At 40.5% G+C, this 21,231-nt stretch overlaps 1 protein-coding gene across 1 annotated transcript in view; it reads right to left on the bottom strand.

The window, feature by feature from the left end:
- Positions 1-444: 444 nt before the first annotated feature.
- LOC104967209 (protein furry homolog) overlaps positions 445-21,231 on the bottom strand; it is a 43,785-nt gene continuing 22,998 nt past the window's right edge. The window contains exons 29-61 of the mRNA XM_010796626.1: positions 20,967-21,121; positions 20,390-20,489; positions 20,121-20,292; positions 19,465-19,721; positions 19,230-19,376; positions 18,964-19,132; positions 18,719-18,797; positions 18,549-18,631; positions 17,903-18,053; positions 17,607-17,710; positions 16,790-16,975; positions 15,883-16,084; positions 15,085-15,206; positions 14,780-14,967; positions 14,150-14,244; positions 13,479-14,059; positions 13,074-13,171; positions 12,823-12,993; positions 12,588-12,728; positions 11,853-12,032; positions 10,906-11,070; positions 10,549-10,623; positions 10,268-10,438; positions 8,585-8,785; positions 6,688-6,831; positions 5,732-5,883; positions 5,444-5,651; positions 5,004-5,153; positions 4,012-4,110; positions 3,836-3,919; positions 2,315-2,425; positions 2,006-2,211; positions 445-1,911 (exon numbers count right to left, since the gene is read on the bottom strand). Coding sequence (XP_010794928.1) covers positions 1,653-1,911; positions 2,006-2,211; positions 2,315-2,425; positions 3,836-3,919; positions 4,012-4,110; positions 5,004-5,153; positions 5,444-5,651; positions 5,732-5,883; positions 6,688-6,831; positions 8,585-8,785; positions 10,268-10,438; positions 10,549-10,623; positions 10,906-11,070; positions 11,853-12,032; positions 12,588-12,728; positions 12,823-12,993; positions 13,074-13,171; positions 13,479-14,059; positions 14,150-14,244; positions 14,780-14,967; positions 15,085-15,206; positions 15,883-16,084; positions 16,790-16,975; positions 17,607-17,710; positions 17,903-18,053; positions 18,549-18,631; positions 18,719-18,797; positions 18,964-19,132; positions 19,230-19,376; positions 19,465-19,721; positions 20,121-20,292; positions 20,390-20,489; positions 20,967-21,121 — 5,406 coding nt within the window. The 3' untranslated portion in view covers positions 445-1,652. The remainder of the gene's footprint in view (positions 1,912-2,005; positions 2,212-2,314; positions 2,426-3,835; positions 3,920-4,011; positions 4,111-5,003; positions 5,154-5,443; positions 5,652-5,731; positions 5,884-6,687; positions 6,832-8,584; positions 8,786-10,267; positions 10,439-10,548; positions 10,624-10,905; positions 11,071-11,852; positions 12,033-12,587; positions 12,729-12,822; positions 12,994-13,073; positions 13,172-13,478; positions 14,060-14,149; positions 14,245-14,779; positions 14,968-15,084; positions 15,207-15,882; positions 16,085-16,789; positions 16,976-17,606; positions 17,711-17,902; positions 18,054-18,548; positions 18,632-18,718; positions 18,798-18,963; positions 19,133-19,229; positions 19,377-19,464; positions 19,722-20,120; positions 20,293-20,389; positions 20,490-20,966; positions 21,122-21,231) is intronic.

Here is a 21,231-nt window from a genome sequence, read left to right as displayed (position 1 = left end):
TTTTATTTATCATTCATCAAAGATAGCAGAAAACATGCATTATGTACTATGGAGAGGACTCTGACAGAGGATTACTCACAAAGTACACCGTAAAAGTTGTCAATTTTAGACATAGGCTTATTATATTTACAGCCCGTAATTCATTTTCTGGGCTCAATATGTGTCTTGGCCGTTTTCGTTGTGATCGCTAAATTCCCCTTGTTTCCCCTTGTTTCTAATATTATCACCGTTCCAAGCACACGAGTGCTTTTGTTTTGAAATCACTTCCGTGAGTTTCGCCCCGCCCCTCGCTCCAATGACCATAGACCATTTAGTTAGGTAAAAAGCAAAAACGCCTCTCAGACCCTCTTCCGTTTACGTGTTTAATATAGAAAAATATTTGGACGGTAGATACACGGATTTGAAACAAACAAACAGATATGTAACATCCCAACAATCACAAAATGAAACCACTTTTAACAAATGTAAGTTTTATTTTTACTGTTTCATAAGTATACAGAACAACAAAGTACAGTACATTGCAAAGGCAGTAGTATTTACAAGGCGAGAGGGAGGGGCTACACAAACAGTTCTTGCGAAAGCTTTACAACTCTGCAGCTATCCCTTTCACTTTACATGCAACTCGGTAAGTTCATAAAAATACAATCTTATGAGTCTCATCAAAGCCCCCATTGCACTATGTACAAGTATTCAGTTAAAATAGTTTTGTATTTGTTCATAAACATACTTTTAAACTTTATAGAACATAGAATTTGTAAGCTTGGCAGGTTTAAAATGAAATATTTGTTTTCTATAAATCTAGTTTGATAAATGCATGTTTTCCTATAGCAAATAATATTAAATAACTTATCTGATTGCTAAAAGCTGCACAGTTAAAATGTACAGTAAGATGTTTTAGGTAACAGATAACCAACACAGTAGCACGTAATTTAGGTTTGGGAGACGTCACAGTAGTTTTGCAGCATGTCAAAAGTAGTTACAATTTCTGTAAATCAATATCCATAATTTCATCTTTGATGATAGTCAGGTTTAAATCACAGACTTGGGCAACAGCACGCAACACAAGCGAACACACACACACACACACACACACACACACACACACACACACACACACACACACACACTAAAGACCTGCTACTTAAACCAAAAATTAAGCCTCCCTTTTGTCTGTACTAACAATGTCCATGTTTTCCAATGCTATTATATATCATTACATTCTTTCAGGATACAGTATAAGTCTTCCACTTCTGTGTACAATTGCACATTTTCCCATGACAATTAAAATAACATAAATGAAAGAGAATCACTTAGCTTTGGTATGTTATTTCTTAAATGTGAAAATGTATGACTTCAGTAGCAAGTGGTCGCTTTATGACAATTTCTACTATTAGTGCAATAAAAGCCAAAGTCTCTCTTCTTTAAAAAAAACAAAAAAAAACAGTATTGCTGCAAATCTGAAGATATGACTTTATGACATTCTGATGTGCTCTGAGCAGGAAGAGGAACAGGAGTTTGGTTATTCCCAGGAGAGAGCAGAGTGCTTGTTAACCACTGAGATGATAGCAGCAGCCCCATACAGGACAAGAGGCTAGGCAGGGGACAGGGGGTATTGTGCAGGAAATGGGTGTCAAAATGCTGCCAGACCACCATCAAAGAGTGGAGCCTGAAACCCTGGAGTCTGGGAGGAAAGCTGTGATGGCTCTGTAGCCTTGGGCTCGTCTGATCATGTCCCGAATCTCTCCGTTAAGTTCCATTAACTTGGCAGAGATTTCTGTCAGGTCTTGTTTTGAGCCCACCAGAGCAAAAGTACCTGTCTGACCCAAGGTTTGATGTCTGAAGTAGATGTTGAGTAAGGTCTGAACCTCTTCCTCACAGGGGCTGCCAAAGATGTCATTAGGCCACATTGTTCTGCAATTGAAAAAGAAAATGTTATTTGTCTGACTTGGGACATAATTTATCCGCGTACACTCTTCATCTACAATCAAACAAAGCTTTTTTTCACCTGCACTCTCGAATGTAGCGGATGGCCGTTGGAAACTCATTAGTATTCAGACACTCGAGGATGGCCTGGACAGCGGCCTCAGATGAGCTGAATGTGGGCTCAGAGCAGGCGCTCTCACAGGCAGACATCTCATCATTCGTCACCGAGGCTGCTGCTACTCTCAGGTGGCTCTTCAAGTCATTAAGCTCTCTGGATATATTTGTCAGCTAAAGGTCAAGAGGAATTCATATTATTAAACAGGGATATGGATTAGATGGTGGCTGTAATGATTCCAAGAAGAGAAGTCAAGCAAATGCCTGATGAACCTACCTCGGGAATAGAGCCTATTGCATGGACCTGTTCAATCAGCTTACAGTAGGACTGAAAAAGCAGCAACAGCTGAAAGTGGAGTTTGTAGAGTCTTTGACAGAGCTCCAGTTGCTGAAAGGAAAAGAAACATGGTCGTTGTCAAAAGGCCTTTTCATTTGGCTAGTTTTTCTTCTTCTTAGGTATTAGCTCATACCTTATCAGTTATAGTTCTACATTTGGTGGATTATAAACACACTACTGTAGAACTACTGCTAAATAGACAGAAGAAGTGGGGAAAAGGATTACAGTAAACCCAAGTTTTGCTTTTAAAACCAAACATATTTGAAACTACATAGAGGAACAAGTCTTCCAACTTACAGCCAGAGATTCCATTTGCTACAAAGCAAGCATGTTACAGGACAGAAAAGAAGTAGGGAAAACAGACAATCAAAAGAAGGGCATGCAATCCTCATTGTCTCCATATAAAAGTGGGTGAGTATTGGCATGCAGAGAGGAAAAAAAGTGAGGGTATGTGCAAATTAGAACCGACAGGAAGGCTGGTAGTTGCTTTGAATTAAAGGTTCCCCGTGGAGTTTTTGACCTCAAGCAGGGCTACGGATCTGTTTTTCTTTAAGTGGGTCACTGTTTTGTTTATTCTGTGCACACACTTAATGACATTCATGCACATGAGCAAACACAGTTGACACACTACACATTCCTGTCGATGGTGGCAAATTCTTCTTCTAATCTACAGTTGGCAGAAATGTACCAAAACTGTTGCAATGTGACAACAAAAGGAGAAGAAGACCTTATGCCGTAAACATTGATGTAAACAATGCTGGATTAAAGGGCAAAGTTGTTTTTTAATGAAAGGAAATTCACTTGGTACTTTGAAAGAGCAGAATACACACATTGCATTGTGTTAAGCATCACTAAATGAAACAATAACTTGTTTGTTTACAAGAAAACTCCACAGGGCAGCTTTAATCAAAATGACAAGTGAAAAAAGTCAAGCAAAGTTACAGTTTTGTCTGTTAATTAGCGCTCACTTTCGTGAGAATCTCTGAGCTGTTAAATACTACATTTTAGCAGCAGAAGTTTCCATTTAGCATTTTCCTTCCTTAAGTTGTCAAGTGAGCGTAATTGTTTACATACAGATCAAATGCAACTTAGGAAAAATAATTACCACAATGCAGATTTGAATGAGATAATCAATGTGACATGCAGCAACTCAGGATTGTCTTTACATAGTATGAGGAAATTAGAGGTACACTCACAGAGCTACAGTTTCACACAGAGATTGTAATGCAGAGAGTACAGTATGAGAGGTCAGTGGAAGTTAATCTTTTCAATCATTTTAACTTAATTCCATTCTAACAGAATAACGTTTGTTTTTACTAAATCATGGAGCCTTTTATCTTTTTGCACAGTTACTGAATTCATTAGCTTAAAATATGCAACAGTATTTTACATTATCATTCATTTGATAAACGCCAGCATATTAGTATTAAAACTTATATTTCTAAAAAGGTAAGCTTTTACCTTGTCCTCATGCTCCGCTGGTTGACATGTTATCACGGTTCCCCCGACACTCCTGGTGAAGGTGGCCTTACAGTTACTCAACCACTGTAGGAGACAACAGAATGATAACGTAAACAAATCAATGACCACACACAGGTGACATTCAGACGAGAAGGCTCAATATAAAATGTCCTTACGGTGAGAGCTGCCTCCTTTCTGTTGTTGTAAGTGTCGAGATACTCTTGAAGTTCCAATACGCTGAATTTCATTTTTTCCAGCAATCCATAAGACATAATCTGTGAAAAAAGAGTTTTGTTTAATCACCGCTAACGTGACGTACAGTTTCAGAAAAATATTTACAACTGGAACATCTCAGGTTACTACGGAGCCCCTAAACGGACATGAAAAAAAAACAAAAAAAAACAGAGAGAGAAAAAAAAAGTCAGGATAACGGGTTAGTATCTCGTGCGCACGAGATATGAGATTTTTTTGGGGCGAAAGTTACCGGTGCGCCAAGGAGGAAGTGAAGCGCACAGGACACAACCATTTCATTGCAGACTGTTATGTTTACGTGGGGAAATGACAGTGCATTATTTGAGATATATTTCGTACTCAGACTTCACTTTAAGGACATTTCGGCCAGGGGTGTGTGGTCACTCCAGGAGGCAGCGGGACGTGTAACTCAGAGAAGAGCAGCACCAGCGCTCAAAGAGCTTTTACGCACCGCCTACTCTGTGTTTACCTTCATTGAACAGCTATAAAGAGTGACCACAGGCCGTTTTAACCACACACACCTCTACACACACACACCGAACTGCCCGATTACTCCCCCTTTTATTAGTTTTATGAAGGAGATCGCCGGTCATCAGGACGCATGATGGGCGGACTGCGACAAAAAATCAGCCCGGGAATCCAGACTTAATAAAATTAAGTCTGACTTCAAAATATAGTCTATCTCAAATAATGTATGCTCTGTCATTTCCCCACGTAAACATAACAGTCTGCAATGAAATGGTTGTCTAATGTGTGTTCCACTTCCTCCTTGGTGCATCGGTAACTTTCTAGAAAAAAACGGATTCGTTTCTCGTGCACACGGGAAACTAATCCGTTTTCCTGACTTTATTTTTTTTCTCTCTCCCTTTTTTTTTTTTTTCTCCATGTCCCTTTAGGGGCTCCGTAGGTTACTCACTGTGTCTGCATCAATAAATAGAGTTGGGCACTCTGAACATGATGTCAGCATCTGAGAAGAGGTCAAAAGCTTTGACCCTAGTCCTTTCAGGCCATCACCAAGGTAACTCACAGCGTCACAGGTCAACGAACAAAATTTGGTCTGGATGTTCTGCAATGCAACAAAATCAGGCTAGCGTTGAACATTTTCAGTCACATTATTTAAGGCATTTACATTCTGTCATTATTTCTACCCTGACATTCTCCCTGGTCAGCTTTGATAAGTCAAGTGAACAACATCTGCTTAATGAATCTCTTTACGTTGTCGAGTTGAAAGCATCCACGCATTGCCCTTTCTCTAAAGGTTAATCATCCAGATAATTAATCCTGTTACCCTTTTAGTTTAATTATTCAGTTTGACAAGACACAATGTTAATGGAATTGAGGGCCACGCTGTAATACCTGAAACAGTGATGAAAAGACATGAAAAGTGTAGACTGCACAGGATCCATCCGAGTCGGTTATAAGCTGGTTGACATGAGTCCGCCAAGCCTCCTCTGCATCATCGCACACTGTTGGCTGGAATGCAGCGAGGATGGCGGAGAAGAAGGGGGATGGTGGGGGGGAAGATCGGGACTCCAGCATGTCGTCTCTCTCCTCCTCTGAGACACTAGGAGGACACAAAGCCATGATATTGATGCAGTGTCTAACAAACGTTATCTATTAGTGACACAAGTTTTAAGTAAGTACCTGGGTAAGCAGCTGTCAAAGTCAGGTTCTCCTTTGTAATCAATGTTAACCATGTTTATTGTCAAACTGTCACCACAATGAAATTCAAAGGGTGGTTCACTGATGGAGAGAGAGAGGTCGTCCTCGTGGACATTGGTGTATTCATCTTCTTGCTAAAAAAAAAACACAGAGGACACTCGTTTCTCAGCAATTTGGCAAAATGAACTCGTCATGAACAAATACTGGGACAGCATGCAACAAAGGTTATTATTAACTGGATATGTTCCCTCGTTTAGGCTTAATCATTAAACAGACAATTTTGTTGGTAAAATGTATAGACTGACCTTGACGTGGGACCCTATGGACACTCCTTGTGATGTTTTTCTTTTATTTGGTCAATTTAGTGTGCGTTAATTGTGCCAATTCAATAGATTATAAAATAATTTACTTCAGCCAGCATTGCGGCCCTGCACACTCATGTTTTGGGACAGGCAATGTGTAAACCTTTCTTGACCTCCCACATGCCAAGAGTTTTATTAGTTGTTGCCCCCACAGAAGCAGTAGGTATACACATTGCCTTAAACAGACAGACATAGAAAGGAAGACCCTTGTTTTTCTATTGCTGGCTACAACCCCCTAATACTGCCACAATAAAAAAAAACGCCCATTATATCCCAAAGCATTATAGGTTGCCTGTTTGCAGAGTTTTAGTTCATTCCCTACTAGCATGCAATGAGTTAAAAAAACAAGAGAAGACCGCCACATGCACTATTCTTAACGGAGGAAATGTAGAAAAGTCACAGCGACATAAAATAATACTTAACGTAGACTGAACCCAAAGCACATACAACATTCAAGACATTTCACAAGAAAAGATGCACCAGAATAGCCCCCTATTTGGCAAAGTTAGTAAAGAACTCTAGTATGGAATTGTGAGTGGTTCCCAGTATCTCAGACACTCTGAAGCCCTTATTCACCCGCTGCTTCGAGTCCTCTGGCAGTTGGGCCTCGAAACTAGGATTTTTGGTGTTCAGGGGAGTTGAATCAGCTGAGGTTGTGTCAAAAAAGGCAGAGGGAGAGTCCCTGTTACTGCTCTCTGAGGTGGGAGACAGGTTGACCATCTGCAAGAGACAAAGTCATTGTTGGAAGCTTATCTTAATAGCACATGTCATTTTTTGCATGCTTAACAAACCATCTGATTGGTGTTGGACAAACAATAGCATCGGGACAATATTGTCATTTTAGAAATGTTAAAATGACGTTTGATGAAAACTTAAGTAAAAGTTACATGATCATTAAAATGTAGAACGCCCTATCACCTTAGGAACAAGATATGCTCAGCAAACATAATAATAAGATATATTGTGTGCAAAGCTAAAAAATAACCTGAGGGTGGCACAAGAGTAAAGCTTGTGCATTTAATTCCAGATAGACTTTAATATGTTTCGAGAGGATTGTGGTTAAAATAACAATATTGATTATGATCTATTAAGTTTTTGTTGCCTGGATTTAACCTGTTAAGCCCCAAGCCTGTTTTTCAGGTCTCAGGCTCGAAAATGACATTCCCAGAACAAATGACCATATCTTCCCTTCTAAAAGGGGTAAATTAATAATCTTGTTTCTCAAAGTAATGATAAACCTGTGAGTTGGATGTATAAAAGTCAGAATCAATATAGATGTGTGAGTTGGATGTAGAAAAGTCAGAATCAATATAGCAATTTTTATTTTAAAGTAAATTCAGATTGAACATAGTAACATAAAACCATTACTTATAGTGAAAAACCACCCTTGAATGATGGGATAGTAGACTAAAAGCTTTAGGAATCCAAATTATAATAACATATAATAAGTACCCTGTATCAGGATTGATGCAAAACAAGTACATTTGACATTTCTTAGAAGAGGTTTAGCAAAAACAAAACACCTTCCTGGGTTCATTTGCGTGGAATTTGCCATATCTCTGGCCCCCCTCGGTCGATTTTGATGATTGACACCTCTTTTGAACCGTTAGAGCCAATAGAATCGAAGGGGAAGTCCCTAAAATCCACCTAAACATTACCATTGAGGAATGAGAGTGATGCGCACGCAGTTTGCCCAAACCGAAAGCTACGTTACACTCTGAAAACTGAAAACAAGGTTATAGCCATAAATATGAAGATGGATTATCAGTAATCATTTCAAAGGGACACAGAGACATTGGATTAACCTTCAGCAGCGTTTTTATCGTTTTAATGCCATTGAACAAAACTTTTGATTAGAAAAACAGCAAAGGTAAGACATATTTGCCGTTTTGGCTCCGTAAAGCTACGTGGTGTGTTGTCTGGGTTTGCCTTCGCTGCCCTGAGTTTTGGTCGCACAGTGATGATACTTATACCTCTAGAATCTGTGGAATCTCAGCTCAGGATATCTTGTTTGTGCAGATCCGATAAGTAATAAAGTATTTCTACCGTGAGTTCTGTGCTAAGTGCGTTAGCATTTTTTTCGCTCAGGGCTAATTCAGAGGCTTGATATTACCCTTGTGTTTTGTTTAGCTAAAAATGGTTAATAATGTGTGATAGCTGAGTTTCTTCCCGTTAGATGGGTATGACACATTCATAGTTTGTTAAATGTTAAGAAGCCCTCAGACGATGTTTCTTGCAAGATGTTGCTTTTTTCCCCCGGTACCGGGGGCATGGGGCTTAACTGGGTAAGTACACATTTCAGAATTATAAAGATGTTGTTGTTACAATCAAATCTAATGGGAGAATCCCAAAATTAAATGTAATGTGTTTTAACTAAGTCTAAAACCTGCACCCTGTGCTAAGGATCATTTTCAATATTTGTTCCCCTTCCCAATGACATTCATTATTGGCCTACAAACAAAGGTGAACTTACAAGTTGAGAGTGGGAGAGTATCTGGCTGGCGATCAGGGAGTCTTCCTCCGACGACTCGTCTGAGTCTTCATGGGGGATCTTGCTGAGGCTGGGCATGCTGATGGACAGCTGACTCTCCTCCAGCGGCTGCAGGTCACTCCGGTCCAGACTGTCCATGGAGCGTCTGCGCACGCCCCAGTTGAAGTTGTCCACAGTCTCTCCCTGCAATAGAGAATGGCTTTGAGTTACCAAGCAACAACAAGACAAGAACACTCTCTTCTCTAACACAAACACATGCACACCCACACAAACTGGATACACTGTAATACACACACATTTACACAACCATGCAGTGCATGTTAAGGGAGGGGGCTGTTTCTTGTCTCTTCAACTAGACATGGCTCTGGAAGTCAGCCAACTTCCACATTCCACCAGAGCTCCACATCAACTCATCAAACAAGAGAGACTTCCTGTGGCGACTAGCTTAATGGATACAACTCGCAGAAAGCAACAGCTTCGACTTTGATATTTACGATTACAATTTTTTTTTTTGTATGTGGTCTAAAACCTTCCTTACACCTCGTCAGGCTTTTTAACTAATACAACTGTCTGCATTGCACTATGTTGACCACAGCAGTTGTTTTAGTTTTCAGTCTATGTGATATTTTAGCAGGCACAGGGAGAACAGCTGACACTGTGTTCCAGGGTAGAAATCAGATATATGTATATATATATCTGTTGTAATTATATTATTTCTACAACGTCCTGCATGTTACTGTGTTTTTTAAGCTTTTAAAATGAAACAAAGGGACATTCATAATTGAATGCAACATAAGTGATGTTAAATTCAACCAGTTAAAGCGACAATCATCGCAGCATAAATGTATAAAATAGTTAACATAAACAGTAGAACTAAGGTGCATAGCTCACTGTTTGGCTTGCAAAAATAACGATTTAAGTGTGATGTGTATTAGATAACTGACATCGAACACAGTTTATTTGACTTCTCTAAATTGAGGTAACATACAATCCACAATTACATGTACAGTGCACACTAATAGATTTAGTCAGATATGCAAAGTTATCAAAGGGGAAACAATGTAGTATTTGTCAACTGTGTGTCATATATCAAAACTAATACTTTTTTTCTCTTATGAACCAGAACAAAATATTACACATTTAAATTACCTGAAGGTACGATTATCAGCTAAAGAAATAGGTAATCCTGGTGAAAGATATCTCTTGTTGACATGCTTTTATGTTACTACTGGTCCTTGAGAGTTAAGAGGATATGTTTTACACCAAATTGCACAAAATAGCAGAACCTGTTTGTAAATTACATGGCATGCACACACGTTTTCTACTCCTTGACATCGGTATAACTAAATGATACTGCACAAGCATCAATCATCACAGCAAGAAAAATGGTAACATGACTAAACTTACCTGTAACTCCTACATTAGCATAGACAGAAAACAAAACAAAAAGAAGAGACCCCATTATAAAGAGCAGGCAAACCTCACCCAGTACACTTAGAAATGCTCTTGTTCTTTGAAAAAACTTTAAGATCTTTTTGCTAATGTCACTAATCTTTTGTCTTACTGGTTACAAGTTTGACAATATTGTTGTCTATTAAAAGTAAAAGGAGGTAGGAAAAAGGATACATAATTATCTTTAGCACTGTTTGAGGTCCTGAAACTCACCTCTCCGTCTTCAAGCTCCACATCCAAGAAGTCAAAGTCTCTAAAAACTCTGAACTGCTGCTCTGAGGTGGTGTCGTCCATGCTGTCCGGCTCCCTTGTCCCGTCATCGGAGGACACCAGGCTGGGCTGGTGCTCCATGAGGTCCAGCTCCCCACAACTGGAGAAGATCACCTTCACAGCAAAACAAATAGACAACATTTTAACAAGACTTTGGACTCTTCTGAATGGATGACAATTAAGTGTTAAAATTCATAGCAGTGCTAAAATAAAGTTTATCTTACTGAAGGGTTTTTTGTGAGCCCCACTTCTTGTCCACACAAAGACAACACATTCACCAGCTTTTCCCGTGTTCGTTTCTGCAGAGGGCAAGAGAAATTAAAATATATTGAACAAAACATACAGATTACCTTTTAATGCCAGAAATAAATTAGGTAATATTGTGTAAAAGAAAAAGAAGAGGAAAAGAAGAAAAATAAAAAGGGGAAAATACATGAAAAGAGAAAAAATTAATAATAAACAAATCAATAAAAAAGTGTTAAATTGGTACCAATTGCAGCCATTATCCAATTAAACATTGCCCTTACCCCTCACCCATATTAGTGACAGCGGAAGTACAAAGACTATGAAGATGTGCTCACCTGTGAAGACTGAGGCCTCTTCCAGCTGACCGGCACCAGGACGTTGTTGGAGGTGGATCCAGACGAGGTAGAGGAGGTGCTGCGGGTCACTGCTGTGGTCCTGCTCTTCACATCTTGGCCTGGAGAACGCTGCAGGTCATCAAAGCGCCGACCAATCACAGGCGTCTAACAGCGTGGACACAAACAGACACGTGCAGGTAGAAACTTTGATGAGTCAGGGGAAGTTTTTAGAAGAGAAAGTCCGCCTCTGCTTAGTCAATCCATGCCTCAGGCTCCATAGCAACTCCTTTCTCTTCTTGACTTAGACCGTTTCAAGATGACCGCCCAGTGATCAATGTTTCAACATAACCCGAATGTATCTTTTATCGATGTTCACAGGTTTTATTCCACTCGGCTTGCATTCATGGAGTATTTGAGAGAAAAACGTACTGACTTTTCCTCTGCCTTATCCCTCAGTCAAAAAATATCTGGAATTCTCAGAAATACAAGTGGTTTGTCCAGTGTGTCTCCAGTTCAAAAACACACGCTGTTGGCTATTCGCTAAAACTCACTGAATCACATACAAAGGACGGCAGCAAAGGGCTGACATCATTTCCTGCCATTCATGAACGACACAAATAGCTCCCTGTTCAGTTCCCACACATACGCCACGCTGTCTGTAGCTTTGACATCAATTTCCAGCTCCGCACTGCTTGGCAGATTGTGTTTACCTTTCAAGCTTTCAAGCTAATCTCAATGGGTTTGTTCAATAAGAAATATCAGCATTGAGGAAGGGGAAGAAGTGTTTTCTTTCCAAAAAGCTTAACGAGACTCCACAGAATGGCAACAGGCACCACACCCTGGAAATACAGGAACAAATACAGGGAGAAATACATGCATTAAGCTCCCCTCAGGCTACTTTCAAACCACAAACACATTAAAAAGAAAGTCGGGGAAAGGTCCCTTACCTCAGAGATGTCAAAGTGGAAATCCAGTGTTTTCCCAGGCAAGGCCTTTGAGGAGCGGTCCCACACGCGGCTCATGTCTTCGTAGGAGAGGTCACTCTGCGGGAATGAAGGCTGCACCAAACTGGCTGACCGTGAAACCACCAGCTTCAAGATATTTAGCGCTTCTCCCCAATGGACAGTCTATAGACAACACAGACATAAACACACCAAATCAGACAAAAACCCACACAACCTTATGTTTAGACAGAAACAACCACAAATATCTTTCTGTGTGTTTTAATGTGCTTCTATTTTTGGAGCAAGTGTCCTGGCAGTGTGCAGAAGGTAAGTGAAGGAAAATATGTTCAGTATGAGAATAGGCAGAGGCCTAGCCTGCAGCAAAAGGGCAGACTGTTTATAGTTTGGGTGTGTCTAAAAATGTACTGCGCTGACACAAGACCGCTTTTTTTCTCTTTTTCCCATGAACACTTACAAAAGGAACAGGAAACTCGAGACTCTTACTCAGAGCCCAACGCCTAAAGCTTTCCAATGATCACATCTGATGTAGTTGATACATGAATGTTTTCACTTTCTGAGCACATATTACTCAGAAAGGGAATGTTACTACATCATTATCCTAAAAATATAAACATCTATTAACCAAAAAGCAATATAAGTTTCACAGTCACCACATATTACAAGTAATCATCTGGAGCAGGACATTTATTTAGGTATTGATGTTTTATTTTGACTTACCTGGACAAATTTCTCAATTGTCTTGAGCACCTCCATGTTGAAGGGTTTGGCTTGTATTCCACTCAGATCCATGTGACTTAGGAGGCTGTAGATGATTTGTAAAAGCGTCTGCTGCATACTGGGGAGACCCTTCTCCAACAGCTGTTACAACCAAATGAAATGCCATTGATTTATAAAGTGCTTTTGAGAAGTTGTGATATTAATAATAACTGTACAACAGTAAGGCTGCACAAACCTCTGCCATGTAGGTGACCAGGTTGAGAGTGATGTCAGAGAAAGCTTCATGAAGATATCGACACACCACATTCACCCAAGAGAAGCAGTCTCGTGTGTAGGAGTGTGTTTTATACAGAGTCATGACATGAGCCAGGTTGGAGAGCTTAGCGTTTTTCTCCTCAAGGCATACCTGCACACACAAAGTGCATCAGCTTAAAACATATTTAGCTTTCAGCGAAAAGGAGGAGGGAAACATAAATAGAGCCAAACCTGGGCGATCTTCTGAGCAACATCCTGACAGAACTGCGTGGGGCCATCGAAGTTCTGCACGAGGTGTGGTAGCAGGCAGAGCACATTCAAAGGAAAACCTAAAGAATGAAACAAACACATTTATTCAAGATATACTTTAAGATACTTCCTAAACCAAACCTAATTGTATTTACTTTTATTTATTTGCTTTTTCTAAAATATTGAATTTTCTTAATCAAATGTACTGTATAACTACTACTGTTATAATTTGTTCGCCTGTTTCATTTATTTTATTTTATTTTGAGATTGTGGGGTGGGAGGGATATACAGCAGCCATTATAAAGCTGCTTTTTCTTACTTCTCTGAGAATCAACAGTCATATTATCTGTCTTTAAAACCCTGTATCAATCTACTCCTATAGTGTACCTATGGCCTGTGACGTGTCCACGACAGGCACTCGTGACACAGGAGTGAGTTGGCAGAATAGCTGAAGCGTGAGCTCAGTGGTGGAGACTGAGGTGAAGCCCTTCAGCAGCAGCTGCTGGAGCCCAGTGAAGCTGCTCCACTGAAGCTGGCTCTGCACTTTCTCCAGCTTCTCCCTGTTCTCCTGTTTGTCCAGCGACATGTGGCCCAGCAGCTTATTCAACAGTCTCAAAGACATCTGATACTCAAACTCAAAGTCTGACTCCATCAGCGACACTGCCACCCAGAAGATGGTGGCCAGCAGGTTGCTGGGGTGGTTGATGTTGGTTGGATCGTTGATGTTGTCTTTGGATGAGGACGGGCTGCGCATCTTGGCCAACAAAACCTGCTGTTCACAGGCTTGGATGCGGTCCAGCGTAGCGCTGCGAGGTGGATCAGAACACCTGTCCGCTTCTCCAAACTTCTTAGGGACAGAAGAGCTCCTCTGATGTCGGCTTCTCTCTTCTCTCCTTAGATTGAGCTGCCCGGTGCTCTTCCTGTTTGACAGCAGCTTGAGACTGGTGAGGAAATCTGGAGACGAGGCTCTGGAATTAAAAAGACAAAACAGTACATTACAGAGACTACTTATTTTAACATAAACCTTATTTCAACATAACTGTGAAGTAGCCACAAACCTTGTCAAGATAGCCATGAGATCGTTGTTCTTGAGACATTCAGCCAAGTTATCCACTACAGATTCCAGTGTAAGTAATACCTCCATCACATAGCCCTGAAACAGACGAAAAGAGAAATTACGTCCTGTGGAGGATTTCTTGTATCATTAATTTATAACAAAACAATTCATTTCTGACAAAACTAAATAAAAAACGGATTGATTTGGTTAATATTATATGGATAGATAGACCAAGGATCGGCTGATTAAAATGTATGATAATCTTGGATTTCAACCATTAGACGATTATTAGTTTTAATGCTGCGTTTATGTGCTCAAAAGAGGTTCAAATATCTGAGACATCAAACTTTGAGTGCTAAATAGCACTGCATTTATTTGCTACATCTGCGGAAAAACTAAGTATGATACAGTATAAGTTACTAAGGCAGTCTATTTTTATTTTGAATACTTCCTTAGTTTCTTCTTTACCAACAAGTCCTAGTATAAACCATTTTGGTTATGGTCATCTGACAGTGAAATGAAGATGCAAAAAGACATTCCTACATTGATAACCCATACACGCTTGAACCAATCAATGTCTTATCCTCTGTTATCTACATTCACATGCAACATGTAAACACACAGCACTAACCTGCACTTCTTCTGCATGTTCGCCTACTACTTCCACCAGCCGTGAGAGCAGGTCGGAGACAGCGTGGGCAGAGATGGGCTGCCGGAGGGCCCGAAACACCTGGAAGGAGCGTCCGGCGTAGTGACGGGATGAGCTACACAAGGCCGTCTGCAGAGCCACGTCACTGAGCTGCTGCTCCAGGTGGAAATCTAACAAGAACACACACAACAATGTGCTTATAAAAATGAATTGTGATTTAGCTGTAAAGACAGAGTTCTCTATTTGAATTCATAAATAATACTGTAAAGATTATATTGAAAAGTTACCTGACTTGGACTCTTTGAACACAGATACTACATGTCGCAAAAAGTTTGTCAGCTGACCCGTGCTTTTGGAAATTTGGTTCTTTGCTGAAATGTCTTCATGGCACCACAGTGATCCATATGCTCTATAAAACAACAGTTTAAAGGGTACTTACTACACAGAGTATATTGTCTTTGTGTACATCTGCTATTGGAGGACATGGGACAACAAGCTGAATATTTAAAATAACCTGCATTCCAAGTACTGTTTTTGCGGAAAGGATTTTCCATAATTATGCTCTGGCAAAAATGCATGTGTTTGGAGGAAAGCAGTACTTAGCATACTATCTTTTGTTTTCTTGCATTATTTGTGAAGCATGTACTGTAGGCATGAAAGAAAAACAGGTCTCCTTACTAATTAAAGTTGATTAATTGATCAACAATTGGTAATTTTTGGGGCGGAATATTGTCTGTACTTGAACTAGCAAAAGCTATTCTAATTAACTAATATTCTATATTTTAAATGCCCGGTTAAATAACTTCATTAAAATTTAAAATGTATTCTACTCATTTAGTATATGTTGCAAAATGCATATCACACCACTAGGGGGCAATCTACACCATAGAGATCTACACCCAGAAATATAGAAAAGCACATCAGTGGAGGATATCTTTGTTGTACGTGTTGCATTTATTCTGTAAAATACTTCCAGCCTTTTTTTTCAACCTGTAACTATAACTCTATTGTTAGAGTTGTACTTCTGCAATTGATGGAAGCTGGAAATGATTAACTAACGGGAGCATACTATATCAAATCAATACCTTGTGGTTAAAAACTCAATGAGCTTGTTAGTCTTCTCATCCATTTTATTGGGAGCCACCAGCTCTTCCACCTCATGTGAGATCTCCGGCAGGTTGTTGCTGCTGCCGCCAAGACTCAGACTGGACGATGTGGAAGAAGAACTCAGACCAGAATCTGGCACCGGAGACGCTTGACACTCCCGCAAAAAGTCAACACATCCTCCTGAAGACAACAGGAGAGCAGGTGTGTGATCAGAAACAGGTTCCAGTGGTTCATGTGGATGTTACATTTCATTTCCCGTAACAAGAGAACCTGTAGGGAGCACCGTGTGTATTAAAACGTTTGGAATTTTTATCCAAACTGCCTTTCTACTGACGGAGGTGTCAAGTTTAACTACTTAGTTTTAAAGTAAAGATTGGAGGGAACATGTTACAAAGATGGGGGTTGTTTTCTTTTGATTTACATGGTAGTGTTATCATTGTGTGGTATGTTTGGGAAAAAAACAACACAATTCTTGGCATACAAGTTGTATTGAAATGGTCAAATGGACAGGGCATGTCTAGACGTTTGTAAAACAAATAATCAGCAGGGGAAAGAGGGGGGGGGGGACCAGCATATCTGAGCCCCAACAGATGGGTAAGAGGACAAAAATAGAATCATGGAATGCTTTAATCAAGACCTTTGATATCCTCTGTGCTCGATATTGCTTTTGTTACAGGGTCAAAATATTTTCTCCCCTGATAAGAAACGTATTCATCCTCTGAAAGGAATGTGAGCCATTCTCTCTTGTTGTGGAAGTTTATCAGAACAATGGGTAAAGCCAAGCTGCTCAGTGAACAGGTCTACTTGAACATTTCAGTAAAGATGAATGTATTTGTACACATCAAATCAAACAAGTGAGTAGGATTAAAAGACATTATTATTTACCTGAATGTGAGTACTCCGGCTGAAGGCTGGGTTTGCAGGTGAGGGTCTTGGTGCCGTTGATCTCACGTGTCTGCAGTAGGACTGAGGCGATGGCCTGGAAGTTGCTGTTACAGGACAACGTGATGAGCAGGTGCAGGAGGAGACGCTTGCTGTGCTCGAACACCTCTGGACGATAGTGATCCATACCTGAGGAGAGAAACAGAACAGTCAGCCTGTTTCAGCGCACTGTGGACTCAAACACTAGTTTGTTATAGCCATGACAACAGTTTATTTTATAGTATGCTTCTCCTCACTTCACAACCTTGATCTCAAAATCTATTATTGTATCTGTCTGTTTAATACTACATTCCCACACACTTTATACTTACAATTCAAAAAGGAAGTATCTTATTGTACTTAAAATACCTAACAAATTATTTTATCCAAATCTGGAATCCACCATAGTCCTTAAATGCAGTAATCTGGAAGAATTGTACTGTAGGCTATTAAAAAAGTTATAGTACTGTTGTTGTCATCATTATAACAATTAATATGTTTTTTTGAATTGTTTAATTTATTAGAACAATTAAAATGTGTATTCATTTATTTCAACACATTTAATTGATAATTGTTTTGACATATTTGTTCTTTATATAAAGAGGCATGGCAATACCATTTGTTGCTCTCATTAAAAATATTTATTCAGAATAAAAACATTTGAAATAGTGACATTTGTACTGTATTACATGAAATATTTAGAATTTTGAGTATCGTGTCATAACTTGGATAGGATTTTAACAGAAATTACTGTAATTATAATATTATAATTTGAATTCACCCAAAAACAAGGCATGTAGCAGCAAAGGCAGGTGCATGGCCCAGTCCTCCCTCACACTGTGGTCCACCACCATCTCTGTCATGAAGATGACTGCTATATTACACCTAAAACAAACAAAGCACATGTCAACTGTAAAAAACCCTCAATCAAATTAAACACAAAAATACAACAAAGAAATTGTGGTGAAGATTGAAGATCTCATTACCCCTGGCTGCTCTTTAGCAGTGACTAGCAGCAGTTCTGTCTTGGCTTTTTAAAATGAGCACACTTTGCAATAATGTATGCAGCAGTCTTACCTGTGCAGTGGTCCTCTGGGAGTGATGGTCTCTGGCAGAAAGTCCACCAGTGGAGCCCAACATCCTCCATTCAGAGGCATGGGCAGAGGATTGGGCTGATTGGTCTCAATGACAACCATCAGCCAATCAGAATATGGTGAAAGAGGTTCACCTAAAAAAGTGACAGAAAATGATATTGCTGACATTTGTCTCGCACACATATAGAACATTTCAAACATTTAGTGTCTATGGATTGGCCAAAGCTGGACATGGGAAACAGTGAAGATGCAATTAAATGATCTACAACAACAACAACATCAGAGGAGAGAACTTAAAGCTAATTGTGAAAAGGGGGTGTTGCTTTATTGTGGAATTAGTCCTCCTCACATAAGTCTGCAGGACTAATGCAGATCAAGAGAGTATAACAAAGCTGTTTTTGGGTCACTTGCAGCAGTGCCGAGGCCCTGGGCTTGACTGCTTTTATTTCAGTGCCAGTTCTCACAGAAGCCTTTTAAGAACCTCAGGGCACTTTGCACTGCTCATGCATTATCAATCAGCCCATGCCGGCCACCATTTTACCCTCAAGACCATCCTGTGTACTTCACATTCACCAGACCATGACCACCACATTTGCTTCAAAGGTTGTCTGGTACAGAAATACACTCACTCTTATCTTCATCGTAAGATCCTCCTGAACTGTTGCTGTAGCGTGATTCCAGGCGGTTGTGGGCTTTCTTTATGTGGCTGAGCCTGAGGTCAGAAAATAAAATTAATCATGATGGGTCTTGCTGGGACTATAATTAATGCAATGATAAACTTCTAGAACATGTTGAGTACCTCTCCTCATTCTTGGTATCGTCTGTGTCAAGGAAGCTTTCATGGCCAGGAACAACAGTATTGCTACTTGATGCAGTGCCTAGAAAAAAGTGACAAAATCGTATATTTCACAGTACGTTCAAGGAAAGTCAGTTGAACATGATATTTAACACCAGCTCCGCTTCATATCCACCACTGGGATCTGTACAGAGCAACACCATTTGATGTGGTTCATTCGATCTGTTCAGGGTTTTTTTCAGATGTACCTGAGGCTGCTGTTGAGGCCTTGCTTGTGGCGGTGAATCGATAGAAAGGAGGGCTATCACAGTGCTGCACCACAGGGTTGACTGGATCCGTTTGTTGTAACTCAAAGATCAACTCCTCCATGGTTTGCATGGTGTTGTTCCGGCACAGATAGATCACCACCTTCTTGATCTGAACAAATATTACAGAATATCCGTAAGAAAACAGAAAGGACTAAAAAAGAAGAAGCTACGATATTTTCTAGTTGTGCCCAAATGATATATCTTACATATGGCAGGAGGGTGGTGTCACTGCTGACACCACATAAGCTGATGAGAAACTGCAGTGCGGTCCTCAGATTGTTGCTCCACTTCTCATTGCTGATTAAAGCATTCCAGGCGTTTTCCATCTCTTGTCCAGGTAGGTCATCTCCATACTAAGAGGGGTACAAAAAACAACATAGCATCAGCATTTATTGACTACCTATGACCCCTTTTCCTTTCATTTCCAAAACATGACTTTACCTTGGCGGTCATGAACATTAGGTTATTGAGAACCATAGATGAGGCCTGTAAGGAGCCCCAGCCATTTCCCTTCAACTGGTGGGAGGAACCTGTGCTTGATGTCCGGATAGAAGCCTCATAATCTGAGGTGCAGGGTGTGAAGGACGGGAGCAGCAAGCCGCTATCCACCAACTCGATGTTACCGAGCCAGGGCAGGAGGTATGTCAGCATGATCTGCCTCCCATTGGGATGAGTGGTGGGGAACCTCTGGCTAACCTCTGTAACAAGCAGGGGAAATGCAATACCATCAGAATAACATCGGCAGCGACTGCCAGCGTTTTATTCTACATTGAAATCAAACACATACTGTATACTTAGTTTAACCATAATTGTCAGTATAATTCTAATCCGCGTTTGAATTCAACCTAAACATAGGAGTCCCTTAATCGATCTAAGCTCTCAGTGTTTCTGTGGTCAGTGGGAGTGTCCATAGATAAAGATTGTGTGTGGGTCTTGGAGGAAGAAGAGTTCTCTGGAAGACGAGCAACCAGCATTTAGTGGGAAGCCATAAGAAAATGACAAGCCTGTGTGAGAATTACTGCAGGCAAAAATACCATAGCTAACCCCACTGGGGCCACACACACACAGCACATACACAGTATCACACAAACAACTACCTGAGAATAGAGGAAGTGTGAGTTCTGGGTACATCCTGGCCAGCTGGCTGGAGAGCTGTGGCAGGGAAACACTGTACAGAGGTGGCAGAGGGCCGTGGGTGCCGTAGAGGAAGCTGTTTGGCTTCTGCTCCGTAATCTTCTTAGAATACACAAACAATTTAGCTTCAAGAATCTGTTGGAAGAAAGAGGACAGGTGAGTCATTCATCCATATGACCCAAAAAGACACACAAAAGCAGGAAAGGTTTCTGTGTTTGTTTGTGCATCTCACCTGCATTAGCTGCATTGAAATCTCATAGATTTCTCTGTTGGTGTCTGATGCCTTGAAAAGGACCAGATTCAGCAGTGTCACTATATCACTTGGGTAGTTTCTGCAAGTTGGGAAAGAGACAGAAAAAAGTACTCAATGTTCAATGTAATGTGTGTTTCACATATAAAGCAAGGGGAAGGTCAACGTCAGATGAATAGTGAGCTCTTTAAGAGGATAAGCTGAGGTGATGTTTTGAGGCTTAAGCTTATTTGCCATTTGGTGTCATCCCAGTCAGAAGGCAGTTTTAACAGCAAGGACGTTACGTTGAAATTAGCTAACTTCCCTTTTCATAGGCGTTTTTGGAAGGTGTGGTTTAATCCCCTCCTTAGCTGATGCTAACGTGAACAACCCCTCTCGCCTGCACTTTCGCAGCAACTAGGGGATGGAGATAGGTATGGCAGCTAAACAGTTCACATCCTCCCTGATATGGCTTACGGATCAGGCCTGATGTACATTGCTACCATTGATGAAAACTGTGTTTGTGCACAGGCAGCTGACATTCACCCCCTGATGAAAGCATGATTGTGGCATTTCGTACCTGCTGCCACACACTGTAGCGATGGCTTTGAAGCAGCCTGAGGCCAGCTGGTAGGAGCCGGTGTAGCAGCGATCAACAGCCCAGTTAAATAGGTTGACCTGGTCGGCATTGAGCTCCAGGAGCAAGATGACAACTTCACAGCCAAGCTGGTGGACCTGAGACCAAAATAGATATCAACATCGTGTCATGAATTTCTCAATTTCACTTGGTTATGTATGTGTATTTTTTCAAAGATCTGGGTGAATCCTTGTGAAATGAATAAGCT

This window comes from Notothenia coriiceps, unplaced genomic scaffold (genome assembly GCF_000735185.1).
Source record: "Notothenia coriiceps isolate Sejong01 unplaced genomic scaffold, NC01 NC01_scaffold00037250, whole genome shotgun sequence".
In the NCBI taxonomy this organism is placed as follows: Eukaryota; Metazoa; Chordata; class Actinopteri; order Perciformes; family Nototheniidae; genus Notothenia; species Notothenia coriiceps.
This window is presented reverse-complemented; position numbering and strand designations above follow the sequence as displayed.